At 41.3% G+C, this 18,439-nt stretch overlaps 1 protein-coding gene across 1 annotated transcript in view; it reads left to right on the top strand.

Annotated features, from left to right (window-relative positions):
* Positions 1-15,284, top strand: part of VWC2 (von Willebrand factor C domain containing 2) — a 55,592-nt gene extending 40,308 nt beyond the window's left edge. The window contains exon 4 of the mRNA XM_069853042.1: positions 14,824-15,284. Within this exon, the coding sequence (XP_069709143.1) occupies positions 14,824-14,975 (152 nt within the window). The 3' untranslated portion in view covers positions 14,976-15,284. The remainder of the gene's footprint in view (positions 1-14,823) is intronic.
* Positions 15,285-18,439: the final 3,155 nt, after the last annotated feature.

Here is an 18,439-nt window from a genome sequence, read left to right as displayed (position 1 = left end):
TAGTCTAGCTCAATGAAATTATTCAGTGAGGGCTCTAAGCATGTAAATGGATGTAGGCATCTTTTTGTACACAGCAGAGTGCAACTCTGGGACTCATTGCCAGGGTTTCCCCTGACTGTCAGGAGTTTGCACAGATGTGAAAAATGGTTAGACACATTCATTTAAGGGATAAAGCAAAATGCAAAGAGCATACAGGCCAAAGTCTTGCTGTGTGGATTCCTGGGGGAATCAACATCTTCATCAGTGAACCAGTAACAGGGAGCACGGAGTTACTTCCGTGGTTCTGGATAGTACAAAGCTGCTTTGGATGGCTGGATGATGTGCGAGGCAAAAATCCCCAAGAGTATCTCACAAAATGGAGTGGGCAAAGAGATGATAGACAAGGTTCAGTGTACAGTGATGCCCATAGGGAAAAATAATCTAGACGGCATCTCTGTCATGTGGAGAAACAGTGGCTGCAGCTCCAGAGTGGTCACTGAGAGGTCTGTGAAATCACCAGCTTGATGTGTGGTGGCAGGCAGCAAAGCCAATAAAATAGTGACCATCTAGGACGTAGAGAAGTGCAGAGACAAGCAGCTAACAGTAGAGGTGATGGGGCTGGCTGATGAGAAAAGACTGAAAGGGCTGCCACTCTTCCTTTCGGTGAGAAGATAGAGGAGGGGACATAGGAGAAAGGGTTATATAGTTACAGTGTCTATGTAGAAGCTGACATATCTGCCAGATCCCACAGCACTACGAGTGGCTTTTTAGTGTTTGGCAGATGGAAATACACATGAAACTTAATCACTGAAGTATCACAGTGTTAATTTTTGAGGGTTGCCACACATAAGCATGCTTGTGTTATTAGTGTTAGAGCCCTGAAAGCTCTTCTGACAGTGATCATTCTTTTGTTTCCTTCATCTCGAAGACATGTAAGAGATTTCACTTTTGTTTTAACTTTTTCTCACTGCTCAATGAGATTTGCTGCTTCATAATTTAGTAGTAATATCAAATAACTGACACTATGTGAACTGTCAGGCAAAGCCCTAAATAGTCCTAAAGGAAGACAATTGTTGATCATAATTATTATGATTGATTTCCAAATTAGGATTTGGACTCTTACTTGCAAGGTCATATGTAAAAAAACATAATACAAGAAATAACCTCAGCTCTGAAAAAGCTACAATGTAATAAGCAGGAAAAGGTAAATTAAAAAAAAAAAAAGGGCAGCAAATCACTATAGATATTGTATGACTCTTAAGGTGCTTGCTGGATCTTCTGTCCTCCATGTTTCATATATTCTGTAGTGGAAATTAGACTCCCCCTTAAAACTCCTCCTTGCCTGACCAGTTCTCCATCCTCTCTTGAAAAGCTATCCAAAGTTTTCATTCCACAAAGATTCCTCACAGAACGTATTTTTATGCACATTAATAGATAGATTTCCATGGCATATGCATAAATTACACACACGCTTGGAATGAAGAATGAGAAAAGAAGTTATAAGTCCATTAGCAGTTGTAGAAGTTACAAGTACATATCATGTTACCAAAGCTTCTAGGATCAAGTTCAAAGGGAATATTTGCAAGTAAAGTCCCTTAGCAAGACAGGAATTAGCCACACCTTTCAAAAGGGAATGAGTCAGAAGAGCTGCTGGCTTCTTCCTCTTGGGCTGAGAGGTGGTGGTTTCTTCCTCTTGTCCCACTTCATTAGGACGTTGATTCTTCTCTAGAAAACATCTCCTTTCCATATCTCTGAATCCCAGGTATTTTACAACACTTTGATCCACTCCATAATTAAAAGCTTCTCCTTTTAATTTAGTTTTGTCTTCTGAGGGATTTCTGTAAGCTGATAACTTATATTCCACACCAGCTTCCCAGGCTGTCCTTATGCTTGTGCGTTTTATGCTCCAGGTGAGCAGTGATTGTTTTTATTACTGTAGAGTGGAAGAATACACCAAAGACAAATGGAGCAGTTAACATTGTAATCATAAATCAAGAGCTTAATTGTTGTTTTTAGGAAATTTTGGAGTAAGAACTTCATTAGAAAAGTAAAATGTAATTTCTAGTTTTGCCGCTTTCATTTTATTTAATACATTTTTTTCAGTGCACTAATCTGAGTTTCATGAAAATCAGTTCAAAGTGTCTTGGGAATCATTTACAATTTCCTAAGGCTCTGGTTTTGCCTAGGAGAAAACAAACATAGCTTTCAGATTAACATAAAAGCACCAGCTGTTTTTCCCCTAGATTTTTTTATTTCCATAATACTTGCCTTTGGAAAAAATTTTACAAGAAAAGACATACAATATGTGGAAATACTTAAGAATAGGTTTACAATAATTTTATTGCTGCAAATAGAAAAACTATCTTTCATGCCTCAGTAACTGCTCCAGAGGTCTGATGTGTTTGGGAAAAAAAGAGAAGAGGTATCTAGGAAGCAGAGTGGCCTCTCAGTTCCAGCTTGGCCATCCCTTGGTGGGGGGCAATTGTGTGGAAGCCAATATGTTTTTTGTCAGAACAGAATTTTATGGATTATTAATTTAATGAAAGACCTGAACTGATATCTTGCTTTTCCCAGAGCGTCTTTGTTGGAGCTTCATAGCTACTCCTGTGAACAGGTGCTTCAGTAACATTTGCAATGCCTGCATCCTCACTTGCTTTTGGCTTAGTGGTAGGACATTTAAATACTTCAGCTGCTGACTGGGAATATCTTGCCTCTTCCTTCTTCGAGGAGCCGACATCTTTACAACCTCCATTTGTTTAATTTTGCCGCCTAGATTATGAGCTTGTGTTGTCTAAAAACAGTGGGCTTTCAATGAGTCCTGATTTCTTTTGATGCTGTGCCTTGTATCTGATGTCTGACAGGGATGAACAGTTGTAACTTTTTAAACAAAACAGCCTCCCCTCTGACATTATGGTTGGTGGCTAAGTGTGCAAGTTAGATTTATTGGTACTTGCTTAGAAGTTGCAGTGGGAATGTTGAAAGCAACGTTTAGTTTATCGTTATCACCTTACATTTCTTTCAGTAGACCCTGACCCAGCTGACATATTCATATACATAAAAATCTAGCTGCTCTAAGGGGATTGACTCCTTTGCTGTGCACTTCCCAATTTTACATGGGTGTGTAATGGAAAGAAAGTGTGATAATAACACCACAGGAAAAGAGTGCTGCAGTATCAAATAGTGGCCTTAGCTTTGCAGCACATGAGAAAGTAAGTGTGGGATTCAGACACTAGAAATTAGGAAGTTGAGTGATAGTGTGTGGAAGATTTCTTTTGAATAGTGCATATCCTTTTATGTCTGCCCCTGCGATTGTTCATCACCACTAGGGAAAAATCATTAAAGGAGAAGAAAAGGTAGAATTATTGATTAAGCTGCATGGAGGGCAAAGCATAACCTCTCTTGTGCTCTGTGTTTTTCTTGGTTGCACAGTAACTTGAGTGCATCTTAAAGTTGATAAAGAATGTTTGGGTTTTTTTTTAGGAAAACAGCATCTCTGTTCTTTACAAATACATTCACATAATATTAGTATTAAGTTAAAAAAATACCTGTTTTTTCAACTGGTTTTTTTACAACTGTTTTTTTTGTAAATTTTCACACCTAAAGATAGTGTTAGGTTATTAGGACTCATGAGAGCCCTCTTAGCTACATCTGCACAGCTGCAACCAGAGCATAGTGAATTTGGATGAGGACCTAGAAATTTGTCTGCGTAGGCAAGCCCCTAAGGTCATAGCTAAAGCAAAAGAAAACCCCAAAGCACCAGTCATAGTGCCAAACCCCAAAAAACAAACAGAAAGCCACTCCTAGTTTTGCCGATGGACTAACTGGGAAAGTCATGGTCTCCTGTGATCACCTTTTTGGAACTGAATGAATCCACATTAAGTATTTTGATATAAATCATTCTCAATGAGAAAGACAGCTCCTCATTTAACATAATTCGGTGTATGTGTGTATTCTAAATTCATAGAATCATAGAATAACCAGGTTGGAAGAGACCCACCGGATCATCGAGTCCAACCATTCCTATCAAACACTAAACCATGTCCCTTAGCACCTCGTCCACCCGTGCCTTAAACACCTCCAGGGAAGATGAATCAACCACCTCCCTGAGTAGCCTGTTCCAGTGCCCAATGACCCTTTCTCTGAAAATTTTTTTCCTTATGTCCAGCCTGAACCTCCCCTGGCGGAGCTTGAGGCCATTCCCTCTTGTCCTGTTCCCTGTCACTTGGGAGAAGAGGCCAGCACCCTCCTCTCTACAACCTCCTTTCAGGTAGTTATAGAGAGCAATGAGGTCTCCCCTCAGCCTCCTCTTCTCCAGGCTAAACAACCCCAGCTCTCTCAGCCGTTCCTCATAAGGCCTGTTCTCCAGCCCCTTCACCAGCTTTGTTGTTCTTCTCGGGACTCGCTCCAGAGCCTCAACATCCTTCTTGTGGTGAGGGGCCCAGAACTGAACACAGGATTCAAGGAGTGGTCTCACCAGTGCTGAGTACAGAGGGAGAATAACCTCCCTGGACCTGCTGGTCACACCGTTTCTGATACAAGCCAAGATGCCACTGGCCTTCTTGGCCACCTGGGCACACTGCTGGCTCATGTTCAGTCACTGTCAACCAACAGGTCCTTCTCCTCCAGGCAGCTTTCTAGCCAGACTTCTCCTAGTCTGTAGCACTGCACAGGGTTGTTGTGCCCCAAGTGCAGGACCCGGCACTTGGCCTTGTTAAACCTCGTGCCATTGGACTCTGCCCAGCAGTCCAGCCTGTTCAGATCCCTTTGCAGAGCCTCCCTACCCTCCAGCAGATCCACACTTCCACCCAGCTTAGTGTCATCCGCAAACTTGCTAAGGGTGCACTCGATGCCTGCATCCAGGTCATTGATGAAGACATTGAACAGGGCTGGACCCAGCACTGAGCCCTGGGGAACCCCACTTGTCACTGGCCTCCAGCTGGATTTTGCACCATTTCCCACCACTCTCTGTGCCCGGCCATACAACCAGTTTTCCACCCAGGAGAGTGTGCGTCTGTCCAGGCCAGAGGCTGACAGTTTCTCAAGCAGAATGCTGTGAGAAACTGTGTCAAAGGCTTTACTGAAGTCCAGGAAGATACATCCACAGCCTTTCCCTCATCCAGCAGCCGAGTCACTTTGTCATAGAAGGCGATCAGGTTAGTTTGGCAAGACCTGCCTTTTGTGAACCCATGTTGACTGGGCCTGATCACCCGGTTCTCTTGCATGTGCTTCATGATAGCACTCAAGATCACCTGCTCCATGACTTTCCCTGGCACTGAGGTCAGACTGACAGGCCTGTAGTTCCCTGGATCCTCCCTGCGACCCTTCTTGTAGATGGGCATAACATCAGCCTCCAGTCCAGTGGGACTTCCCCAGTCTTCCAGGACTGTTGGAAGATGATGGAAAGGGGTTTGGCCAGCACATCCACCAGCTCCTTCAATACCCTTGGATGAATCCCATCCGGCCCCATAGACTTGTGGGTGTCTAGTCGGGCTAGCAAGGCTCTGACCACCTCCTCTTGGATCACGGGAGCCTCATTTTGCTCCTTTAGCTCCTGGGTTTTTACACAGAGGGAAAAACTTTCTTTACAATTAAAGACTGTGGCAAAGAAGGCATTAAGTACCTCAGCCTTTTCCTCATCCCCTGTCACTGTTGTTCCTTCTGCATCCAATAGGGACTGTATGGTCTCCCTAGTCCTCTTTTTATTATTTATATATTTATAGAAGGATTTTTTGTTGTCTTTCACAGACTTTGCCAGTCTGATTTCTAGTTGAGTTAACGTGCTTTTACTTTGGTGTTTGCAGCAGGCCTCTGATGTGTTAAATTACTAGCCCATAGCATGAGCTTTTAGAAGTGGAGGGTATATTTAAATTTGCATAATATTTTAGGATAACTTGTTGAGGAACTTTCAACAAAGGCATTTCACAGATCTTGCTTAGTCTGAAGGGTAAGTTGATGTTTCCCTGTGCAAAGAAGATGACTTAATGCTGAGCAGGTCTTTCACCAGGTCCGCAGTAATCCTGCCAAGCCTGGCAGGGTCACTGAGATGAATAAACAGCTTAAGAAAGGAAGGATTAGCCCCATTAACCTCACCAACAGAGCTTTTAAGCCCCCATGCTATGAGTGCTGGGGCAGGCAGCAGCTCACTCTGCTGCTGCCCACACGGCATCCCACCACGACTGTCAGTCCATCTGTCCCTGCAGTGCCTAGCAATGCTACTGCAGTTTCTGTGATCAGGGGGAAATTTAGTGATCCATCAGTTTGTTTTCTTAGATGTAACTGCCCTCTTTGAACTTCAGAAATGGTTTCCAAGTGAATAGCTTATGCTTTTGCTGCACAACTCCAATCCCATACAGCCACAGAGAGTCACACTCTATCACAAGCCTCTCTGTGGGATGCTGCATTGTAGGGCACCTCCTAGACAGAAAGCATCGCCCTCTCTTCCAGGCCAGCTTTAGCCCAGGATGATTCACTGGTCTGAGCAGTGCAGGGGGGTAGCAGAGAGCTGTGGGAGAACAGAGGCAAGCAGCTTTCTACAGGCATACCATTCATGAAAACCTGGTCCCAGCAGGCAGGGCTGGTGGTGAGCTGGGTCTGTGAGTGAACAGAACCAGCCCCTGGGTGTTTCTGTTATCTGAAGTATCTGACATGAGTTTTCCTGAAGCATTCAAGCCCGATACCTCTAATTTCCTGATCATCTGGGTGGTGACTGAACTGTGAGAAAGCTGGGTGCAAAATCGATGTGCGGCTTGCTGGCTTCTAAGTGTTTATATCATTTTCTGCAAGATACACACAATGTTCAGCTCACGTCTAATTGATGCTGCTTCTAGGTGGAACACAATATCCCTTCACAAGTCACAGGACTTTTGAAAGTAATTTTAAGTAGTGTATTCATGTCTTTCTATATTTTTTCTCATAAAGGAAGTTGTTTGATGTATTTTATTTTTATGGTACTCGAGCCCTGTATTTAATTGGGCTCTTTTATGCTCCGAGGCTTTCTCTTTGGCACATGTGGTGTTGTATTGTGTAGTGCTCAATGCTCCTTTGCTTTATTTTGTTCTGTACACAAAAAGCAGATATCTGAAATTATGCTGTCTGAATACACATGAAAATCAAAGCAAACAGCAGTGGCTGCAGGTTTATGGATCATTCCCTTCCTGCAAGCAGTTTCTTTCTGTGCAAAAGTAACTGTAAAGACCTGGTTTTGGTAGCATTTGGCATTGTCATTCCAAAGATGCTAACTCCACTACAAAATTTAAGGCAATAGACAATCAGAGTTGGGAAGAGGGAGCAGTGGAAGGGATCAGTCCAGTGGCTGCGGTGGTTTGTTTTATGTTCTATGGGATTTTTGGACACTTCACCAATTTCTAGGACTGGCACTGGAGCAAAACATTAATCAATAGTGCTGTCACACATGATAAATTTAAAAGGAAAGCAACAGAAATGAATCATAAACAGGGCTTCTGAGTCTTATAACCAGAATATTAAAACCCAACTCTAAGTAAGATCATAGCTTGGTTTAACATCCAGACTAAAGCATGTGCACACACACTCGTGCACACACACAAGCACACTTAGATCACAGCAACTGTTGCAGCTTTGATACCCACTTTGTCACAGCCATACTGCTGAGGACTTGATCACCCTATTTAGTTACAGGAGAACTCCACTGAGCTTTCTTCTCTCTGTCCACTCATAGCAGATGCTACTATACCCATCCTTCTAAATTAGGTAGCAAAATGTTATTTTTAATTGTTTTGCCATTGGCAGATTTTCTTCCAATCTGTCTGTTCCCTGTGCATCTAACAAAAAATGACCCCAATAGAGGGAGGGATTTTATCATTCTTAAAAGCACCAATGATCTATTTAACATGAACAAAATGCCGCTTTCATGAAAGGCTGCACATCGCACACACTGCCTTATTGCTACTTCCTATAGCAACCAGGTAAAATCACAAAATGGTTTAATACCTTTATTTGTCTTCTCTGTGCCATATATATACACATGCACTGCAAGTCTGTAAGGATATTTGTCACAGTTCTCTGGCAGCCAGTATCTTAAGGCATTGATAAACCACAGAACATGGTTCTTCTGGGTCCCAAATTGCTCTTAAAATTGGGTCTATCTGAATCCTCCTTCTGTAATTGAAAACTCTATTTTGGACGTGGTTCAGTAGCGTTCAAAGGTACTGAGGCGAGTAAAAGGTGGCACTGTACTGGGAGCAGTCAGAATCATGACAGCAGCAGGGGTGATGAACTTATTTTTGTGAGAGAATGAGAATTTGCTGTAATCCTAGTCATAGACTACTTTTGTCAGCTGCTTTTTGTGCTTTAACTTCCCAGCTGATGTTTCATAGGAGATAGACACATTATATATTATATATACAAGCACGAGAGGGAAACAAAATCAAGTCAGGGAGATACAGAGCCTTTAGAAGAGATGAGAGATTGGAAAGGCACTAAGTATGTACTGATGGAGGAAGTGATTAGATTTGAGAGGGATGAGGGAGGTAATGCCTTCATCTCAAATATCTTGCTGCTATAGTCCTTCAAAGCAGAACAGCTTTATTTTGTCTCACTGTGCTGCATTAGCACATTTCAAAACTCATCTCGAATAGCTCAGCAGGTGCATAAGAGACTTTGTGTCCCAGTGCTTTAGGAGACAGAGGTAGCCACTCTTTATCTGTGTTTTGGTCCTCAGCTGACCTAGCTCCCTGGTGTAAGTTCCAGCTGGTGTGCAGGGTAGTTCTTGGTTTTGAGCTGTGTCACCCCAGGTTGTCTGCAGCAGCAGACAGCTTGAAATGCAGGCAGAGAGCTTGACTACATCTCTTCTTCCAGCTTGAGGTTTTATTAGTCTCTCTGGCATCTGCAAATGATCCTGGAGGAAGTCTCAAATCATCAGAAAGATGAAAAGTGGAAGATCTGAAAAGGGGAAGGGAAAGCTTTACATTCCCTGGCATGTTCCTGAAATTAGTGAACAACAAGAACACTCTTGCTGTACATGGAAGACACTAGTAGCATTGCTGGAAAGTGAAACTTCTCTGTAATGCAGAAGGACAGCAGATGATTTTACTTGAATATAACAAAACCTTTGTTTTTATGGGATTTCTGTAGTGCCATGAAAACATCAGCTCAGCTTTTTCATCAGAGGCCACAATACAAAAGAAAATTTCAGAGTGTAGGAGGGAAATGGGAAACAAAATAGAGACTGTCACTGTGCTACTGTGCAAGCCTATAGTGTTTCTATGAGTTTATTGTGGTCCACAGGTCTGATTCTCAAAGCCTAAAAAGGAGGTAGCAGAACTGGAAGAGACCTAGGGCGACCAACAGGGGTGGTGGGAGTGCAGAATTGAGCTCCTCAGTCTGCAGGTGAGGTGATGGGAAGAAAAGGAAGCATGATACAGGTCTGTGAGCTCATGAATAGCATGACAAAGGGGGAGTTGGTTGTTACTGCCTCTTCCACTATGAGAATTTGCCTACAGGAGAGCTGGAAAAGGTCTCTTTATCAGGGAGTGTAGTGATAGGATGAGGGGGAATGGTTTTGTAGCTGAAAGAGTGGAGATTTAGATTAGATATTGGGAAGACATTTTTTACTGTGAGGATGGGGAGGCACTGGCACAGGTTGTCGAGAGAAGTTGTGGAAATCTCATCCGTGGAGATGTTCAAGACCAGGTTGTATGGGACTTTGAGCAGTCTGATCTAGTGGAAGGTGTCCCTGCCTATGGCATGGGTGGTGGAACAAGATGACCTTTAAGATCCCTTCCAACCCAAGGCATGCTATTATTTCATCATTCTATGATTTGGGGATACCAAGTTTAGATAGTGGGTAGAAAACATCAGACAAAAGAAAACTGTTCTACTCTGTGCACAGGAGCTGTGAACCTCCTTGCCATCAAGTTCTGTTTCTATGGGTTCAGCAGGATATTAGAAAGGTTAATCATAAAGAAATGTGTTAACTCCATCTACTAACTCCACTAACTCAGCACACAGGAGCCATTTACAAAGTCTCTGATTCAGAAAGTTCTGCAAGGTGGGTGGGTGTGCTTGCTCTGTCCCCGTATGCTGCCTCATGTATCTTCTTCTGGTTGCTGGAGGTGAAGGCAGACCTCTGATCTTAGCCAGCACCTCTAATTCTTGTATAACTGCATGACTGCAAAGACTTCCAGGGTGAAGTATAGGATCTGTCTTTTCATGTTTTAACTGTGGGAAATCTCTCCATGAAATCTGAAAAACAATTAAATAAAAAAAATAAATTGAGGGTAAGGTAAATGTTGAGGTTATGTCATTTACAAAGTGTTCTAATACAACAATGATGAATGCTATAAAACTTTCAGGGTAGATAGGCTTGCTATTTATTACCTTGGAAGTGACCTGTTTGACTGCTGCAAGGAACTTAAAAAGGCAGCTGTTACAGATTTTAGTATAAAACAGAACCCGAAGCAGCCTTACATCAAAGTGTTGTATTATAGCGATTGTCACCGTAGTTCTAATTGGTGAAAATTTGCCGTGACTTATTCTCCAGGCAAACACATTAACTTGCAATTGAACAGATTTCTTTGTCCATAATTTGATTTTACATGTGATGAACATGACTGATTAAAACATGATTTACCAAATTGCTGTATCTTATATTTTTGAACTGATAGGAACACATGCCCATGAAAAAGAAAAGGCAGGCTGTAGAGGAAATAGGCTCAACTCTAGAGTACAACTACACAGGTTTTGAGGCCAGGATCCCATTATAAACTCTCAAAAAATAAACACCAAACATACCTTCCTAGTTCCTTAGATCCTAGGATAAAGTTGATATTGGAAGCTAGAATTCACTATTTTAGATGCAGGGGCGCTGAAAGCTGCACGCCAATCTGGTTCTCAGTTGGAGAACTGAACATTTTTACTGAACTCATGCACTGAACGTGCTGCTTCGAGACATCACTGAGATGGTGGCAACTGTGCCTTAGCCCTAGGAAAGAAATCTCTGCTGATACCAGCATGGTGTGGCTGGAGTCTGACAGTGCCAGTATATACTTTAGGAAAACAAATGATGTCGTGGTAGATGTCAAGCTGTGCTTGGAATTGGTACAATATGTCATATTGAATTTTCTGCCAGATTTAAGAGTGATATGGCAAGATCTTCATCTTCTGTGAAGATGTGCAGCACCGCTGACTTCCTTAGAGCTATGTAAGTATATACAGTTGGGGATGGGGCCCAGGAGGTTTATAGATCAAACAAGTTCGAACAAGCCACTGCTGCAGTGAGTGAGTATCAGGTGCTAAAGTCAGGCAGAGTAGTGGTGTTACCAAGCAAGAGCTCAGAAAGCAGGCAGGCTGTTTTGTAGACTAAGCAGAAGAGATTCACTGCTTCTGCAACAGCAGCATCTAGTCAGATAGTCTGCCATTGCTTTGGAGCTGGAACCACTCTAACCAGAAATGTTTGTCATGCACTAATTCAGGTAATTTTACAAATTTTAAAAACTAAAAATGTCTCACCCTTTGTGATGGGAAACTGAAAATCTTACTAAATCAATGTAAGTTGTCTAGTTTTAAGTAAAGCAGTAATTTTATCAATTGCCATGCCTTCAGGGAACTTATCCACTCTGAACATGAAGGAGACACATGTTTCTGCCCCCATCTGCTACAGGAGAGTGAGAAAATGGCTCTCTTGAGTCTAATACTAGCCTTTGTGTGCCTGTTCTGCCTCTTTGCCCCACTGTCAGCTTAAAATCTTCAGTTCCTCAGTTTCCCCACTGTCCCTTTTGGCAAATGGAGAATTGGATCATTAGCTGGTTCATCAACACCATCCATCCAACTGGCAGGAGCCAGGGAAGGGCTGCTGGAGGCACAGGTGCAGCCAGGGCAGCCCCACACCAGGGGTCCCACCACTGCTGCCTCACATCTCCTTCATCACTGCAAGCTGATTGCCTCTGGCCAGTCCAGTCATCTAAGTCTAGTTTCTGTGACTGCTCCTCAGAGGAAAAGCAAATGGATGAGCATCACCTGCTTGGTGGCAAGGGAGCCACAGGACACCAAAAAGCAGGACTAGCACATACAGTTTCAAAATTGAATGAAGTTTGGGGTGAAGCTCAGGTTTTTTTTCCCCTAGAAGTCTGAGAGCTTGGAGAAATAAAAGGAGATCTGTGAAATCATTTTCTGCATTTGGACACTATATTGTACTGACATTTATGTGTATGGTGTTGCAGTAATACAGTCAGTTCAGCTTTTTCATTGATGACCTTTTCTGTAACATTAACCACAATACGGTGCACACACAATATTGCAAAGAAAAAGATGAGGCAAGGATGCCAGTTGAATATTGCCAGCCTGAGTACTGTATAGGATTTGCAGTTACAGTAATGATGGGTGCAAATGCAGAATGAGAAAAAAAGGCAATCTTCTAGAGAAAAGTTGTATGATACTAAAAAATTGTTTGTTGCTGTCATTTTTTTTTTTTTTTTGTGGGGTCCCTTTCTCAAGTGGATGGTTATTGCTCTTCTGTAGATTTACCAAAGCAATGACTTTCACCCATATTAAATAGTTTAACAATTTAGGGCTAACTTGTCATGTAATAGTAACTTTCTGATATAAGAAGGACTCATCCAGCATGGCATTAAGGTGCTGCTTACTGTGAATAGAGGCATTTACATTCTGAATCTTACTGAACTATATTAGGTGTGCTGCACTGGTTTCTCTTCATTCCCTGGTTGGTTTTTATAACTAAGTATAGCCTGTAACATTTTCTTTCCCAGAATGGAATAAATCCTGCACAAGGGATTGACATCACTTCTGTTCCTCTTGTGCCTTTCACACAGTGTTTAAATTCCAAGTGGTCTTGCAGATTTCATACAAAGTCTCCATGGAAAGTAGATTCTACTTTTAATATTTTAACTCTTCACATCATATAGCTTTATAAATCATGGGCGTATTACAGGCCAGTGTGCAAAACAATAAGGTATCTTTACTGAAGGTGCAGATGAACCCATCTTGGCATGAAACTTTATTAGGTGAAAAAGAATGCTGTATTTAACTGAAACAGTATTATTTAGTTTAGAGTCGAAATCTTTGAAAGTTCCAGTGAGGACAGCGTGGTTAACAATGCTGCTTTATCTCAGCTGAAAGCTAGGGCACCACCCCACATGTGGTGGGATCAAGGATCATGTCTTCCACCCCAAAGTCCTCCTTCCTGTGATGTCCAGAGCAGTGATAGTTTGCATGGACAGACTGAGGGGGCTTCAAGCACTAAAGTATCATAGTGACATTAGTTTAGTAAAGCACGTCATTTTACGTGAGATATGTTGTGTTTTCTTGTCCATTCTGAATCCAAAGACTGGATGGGCAAGAAGATACCCAAAACTATGGAAGAAGCCACATGTGAGATACACTGGTCGACAGTGAGTCCTAAAACAAAATACTAGCTTAAAAATTCAGAGAATTAATGGGCATGACTTGGTGAACAAAACTTCTGCAAGTCTTGCAGGTCTTTTCTAGAGGGTGACTCTTCAGTGAAGAAAAGCCTTCACTATTGTCAATTTGGTATCGAATTATCGGGCTGCTGTGTTAGTACACAAAAGCACAACCTAATCCAAAGAGATAACTATTAAAATTGATTTGTGAACTATTTGGTTTGTGCTGTAAAATGTGCAATGTGTCTATCATCTCTTTGGTTTTCAGAGGAAGCATTTTTTAAAAAATGCATTTCTTTAGAATAATAAGCCATGCTGTTTGGCTTAGGTCTTAGAGTAGACCCCTGGCAATGAGGGGTCCAAGTATCAGATTAGTCTGTGATTTATTTACTTTTGTGGCAAATAGGCTGGCAGTTGACAAGCATTTTGCACACCCATATTCTTTCAAGAGTTTCAGTTTTATCAGATCAATGTATGCTGGCCCCTGCTGCACATCCTACCTTGATGAATAGTGGTACCAAAGTGCTGTTGAGTAGCCAGGCTCTGCCTGAGCAGCTGTTGCGTGTCCTTAGTGAATGGAAGGGTCATCTTCCCCTGAGGACATGACAGTGCATACATAGGAGATGATTGCTGGGATTTTAGTGTTGCTTTATAAGTGCATGTGCATTTTCAGCACAGAAATAGACTTCTTTTTTAACAGAACTGTAGACAGTATAAGACTCGTAGCCTTCTGTGGCAGAGAGATGTGAGGCTGTCACCTTTTGAAAGAAACAGATTTTTCTTGTGAACACTATATTGTGGGTTGTTCTCCTGCCTCGTCCTTGGAAATGAAGATATTTCGGTGTACTATGAAAAGGGGTGTTTGTAGAATTGCTGACTTACATAAAATAGAAATTTTCATTTTATACATGAAAAGTATCTTCATTCAGAAGAGGCTGGAACTATTCTATTCTACTGGAAAAGGACTATTTTCTCGTGAAATTGAAGATAAACTAATGTGATAGTTTGATTACCACACAAAATACAATGCTTGTTCCCAATGGAAAAAATGTAATAACATTTTATAATCAGCTCTCTAGTAACCTACAGTAACACAGTTGTGTTATCACTAGCTGGCTTTTTCTCTAGCTTGAGTCTGTATTCATCTGTGTTTCCAGTTTGTGCTCAGGTCTCTGTCACAAGCTGCATGTTTCACAGGAAGGCTTTATTGCACGTTCCCCTGTGGAGGACAGGAGAGTCTGTGCTGAAAACATCCAGCAACATAAGAAGGCAGGGTCCTTGCTCTCTTTGCTGCTTTTATGCCTTGTGTGTGATGCTCATGTTTGTTTAATGGTACACAGCCTTATTTACCTTGTGTTATGTTTCCTTGCTTGGGACTAAAACTGAACTGTGCTAGATTACAGTGTGCTAGGGGTATTGCATAATAAACTCTTTCCTTTTCTTTTAGGCCCAAACTGCTTTGCAGAAACCGTTGTCATTCCAGCAGGCCGGGAGGTGAAAACTGATGAATGCACTATATGTCACTGTACTTATGAAGAAGGCACTTGGAGAATTGAACGGCAAGCTATGTGCACTAGACATGAATGCAAACAAATATAGGAAATCTACAAACCTAAATACTTTTTGTGGTTTTTATAAGATATCTCACAGCAGTGAGCACCGTAGATGACCCTGGGAAATCTGAATGAGAAGATTCTGGTGAGAAGCAAAGAATAAAATATTGATATTTTGTTTTTCAAGGTAACATAATACTGCAAGGCAAAGCAGTGCATATATTTAAAACATTTGGACATAGGAATACCTGTCTTAATAAATGTGTTATTTTCACAGTGAGTACACTAAAATACACTCTATAAAATATTCTATGTATTTCTATAATAACGTTATAGAGCTTAAAAATAAATGTTTTCTATAGACAATACAGATTAAAGTACTGTATCATTGCCTGTCCTGTTTTGTATACATGCACCATGGCTAAAACTTTACCTTTCTGTTCTAGTTTCATCATACAAAGGTTTTCCTGGAGGTTTTATGGCTAGGGGTTGTTTGGTTTTCTTCTTATTTTTAGTTTAATGGGCCAGGAAGAAGCCAGCATATAATAAAACCTTGACATTCTCACTTTTGGAAAAACATGTAGTAGAATATGCTTTCAGAGAATATGCATTCTTTTATGAATATTACTATAGTGTATACATGGGTCAGCTCCACTAGTGCATATCTACTGGTCTGCAGCTGAGATAACTTGGAGCTTCAAGTTATAGGAAGCTGATAGCTCATAGCTGTTATAAAAACTGAATCAGATAAAATCAAATCCTAATGTTCAATTCAGACATAACACATTACAGCAGGACAAATTCCCCTGTGACGTAAACAAGATAGCATCACCCAGCTGGCAGAAATGATGGTAAGTAACTACATGGCATCATTAATGTAAGACATAATGGATGTGGAGAAGAGCAGCTTGGAAAGGCCAGAGCAGCCCAACAAGCCTCCTCTGACATTGCTCAATGTTGTGAATCTATGGGCAGGTGAGCTGTTTAGTACCTGTGCCATTCCCTAGACCATGCTCTTGTTACTTGCTGGTGCTGGTTCAACTTTTTGGTTCCTTCTGGTAGTCTGTATGAGGTCTGTGACACGGTGTGTTGAGGAGAAAAGTTTTGAGCCAACTCTCTGAACCCATCAAAAGATTTCTAGCACAGAAGCTGACCCTGACTATAAGTGAGGTGAGTCAGCATCTTCCTACTTCAGCTATCAACAGCCTTTGCATGGATTCAGATTGGTTTTAGTGTAGTTTGTCACCAACTCCTACATTTTGTCTGCTTTGAATACCTGTTAAAACAGCTCAAGAAAACACTTGAACATGGACTTACCTTTAAGCTTTTGCCAGACAGAAGACTTAATGAATCAAAATATAAAACCAGAAGACTGCTTGTGCAAATTCCCACCTGTCCTTCGCTATTTACTCCTGTGGTGTAACCTGGTTACCAGGTTTGCATCCATATGAAGTATTTTATTCTGGTACTTCTGGAGACCATGGGACCTTTGCCAGTGATTCCAGTGGAACCCAGTTACATCTGTATTTTGAGCAAGTGTCTGTCTGTCACTGAGCAGGACAGTGACAGTATGGGAGAGGACATTATTTTCCCCAGTGACAGTATGAGAGAGGAAGAAGAGTGATCAAACTGGAAATCAAGAAACTGTCTCTTGCACACAGTCCTGTGGCAAAGTATACATGGTATTGGTCTAGTCACAAGAAGAATGAAAGAAGAGAAATATTGATGTGTTATCAGCATTGTTTTGAACAGAAATATAAAACAGAGCACCATGCCTCCTACAGAAAACAATTCCATCCCAGCCAGACCCAGTACATGGTGATACCATCAGCACCGTACAAGAATTTGACATCAAATCTGTCTAGGTAGGTGTCTGAAGAGATGATTTCCAGATGGCTTCAGGTAATTATAAAACTGCACAGTTAGTGTGCAATAAGATTCTTCATACTACTCATTCAAAGAACAAAAATGGAAGTGCTGCAGTTCTTAAGTGAGATCTACAAGGGTAAATGGGAAAATGAGGAAAGATATGGGATACAAGACAGCAGAGCTGAGTGTTTTGATAGGAATGTTCAAAAAAAAGAAAAACATATCTACAAAATCATACAGGTATTTCATACAGTCATTTTCAAAGAATATCACAAGAGAAGTAAATGAGAAATGCATTTGGGCACAAATTGAGATACAGGAAATTCTAGTTGGAGGTGAAGAAAAAAATAATACAGTAAAGGTGATTGAAGGATGTTGCTCAGAGATGTGGTGGAGGCTTCATCCTTAAGGGTGATCAAAACCAAACTGGACATGCCCCCAAGCTGCCTGCTGTAGCTGAACCTGTATTCAGCAAGGTATTGAATTAGATGATCTCTAGATGAGTAAAATTGAAAACCGATTTTAAATGACATTGAATTAAAGTCTTTAATGCAAATAAGAAAAAAAAAGGTACGATGAAAAGCTCCTTCACTTTGGAAAACAATCCCTTCTGTTCTCATATGGTGTAATATAAACTTTATTGTCATGATTGTAAAGTATTTGATGTTACTTTTGATGGTCTCTTTAATTTCTAAACTGATAGCTCTATAATACATAGGAGTCTTTGAAAGGCATACATTATTTAAGAATCCAATGCAAAGAGCTGAACATTCCATTTATGCCCCTTACCAGGCAATGAATTTTCTTCACAGCCCGTGTTTGTTACCTTGGGGTTTCTGTCTGCAAAAATACACCTTCTTCCCCATATGCTGCACTAAAAACAAAACACAAACTAGGGAGACAGCATTGAACAGAATATGCAGAACTATTTTACTGGCTTTCCAAGAATTCAAATTTATTATCACTTTTTTTTATAAAAGTAAGTACTGCTTCAGAAAGAGTGTAGTTGTTCAGTTTAGAGAAGTCCACAGCTCCTTCCCAGAATCCTCTTTCCTCTTCAAAATATTTATGCTTAAGCACACTGAAAAATATAAATTTTCAATTGTTTGAAATGTCACATTTCAGAATTTACATTCACTGCTCACAGTTAAACAACTGCCATAGCAGAGAAAAAAATAAACACAACCTAGGATGCCATTCCAATTGCAAGGAAAGAACTACAGATGTTGTGTATCTGGACTTCTGTAAGGCAAATATTGGGACTGTTACTGTTTAATATTTTCATTAATGACATAGACAGCGGGATCAAGTGCACCCTCAGCAAGATTGGAGATGACACTGAGTGGTATGGGTGGCACACCTGAGGGACAAGTTGTCATCCAGAGGGACCTGGATAACCCTCAGAAGTGGGCCCATGTAAATCTCATGAGGTTCAACAAGGGCCAGTGCAAGGTCCTGTACATGGGGCAGGGCAACTCCCGGTATCAATACAGGCTGAGAGATGAAGGGATTGAGAGCAGCCCTGTGGAGAAGGACTTGGCGGATGAAGAGCTGGACGTGAGCCAGCAATGTGCACTCACAACCCAGAAAACCAACCATATCCTGGGTTGCATCAAAAGAAGCAGGTAGAGGGTGGTGATT

Source organism: Phaenicophaeus curvirostris, chromosome 3 (assembly GCF_032191515.1).
Source record: "Phaenicophaeus curvirostris isolate KB17595 chromosome 3, BPBGC_Pcur_1.0, whole genome shotgun sequence".
NCBI lineage: Eukaryota > Metazoa > Chordata > Aves > Cuculiformes > Cuculidae > Phaenicophaeus > Phaenicophaeus curvirostris.
The sequence above is the reverse complement of the archived record's forward strand: the minus strand, read 5'-3'. Positions and strand labels throughout refer to the sequence as shown.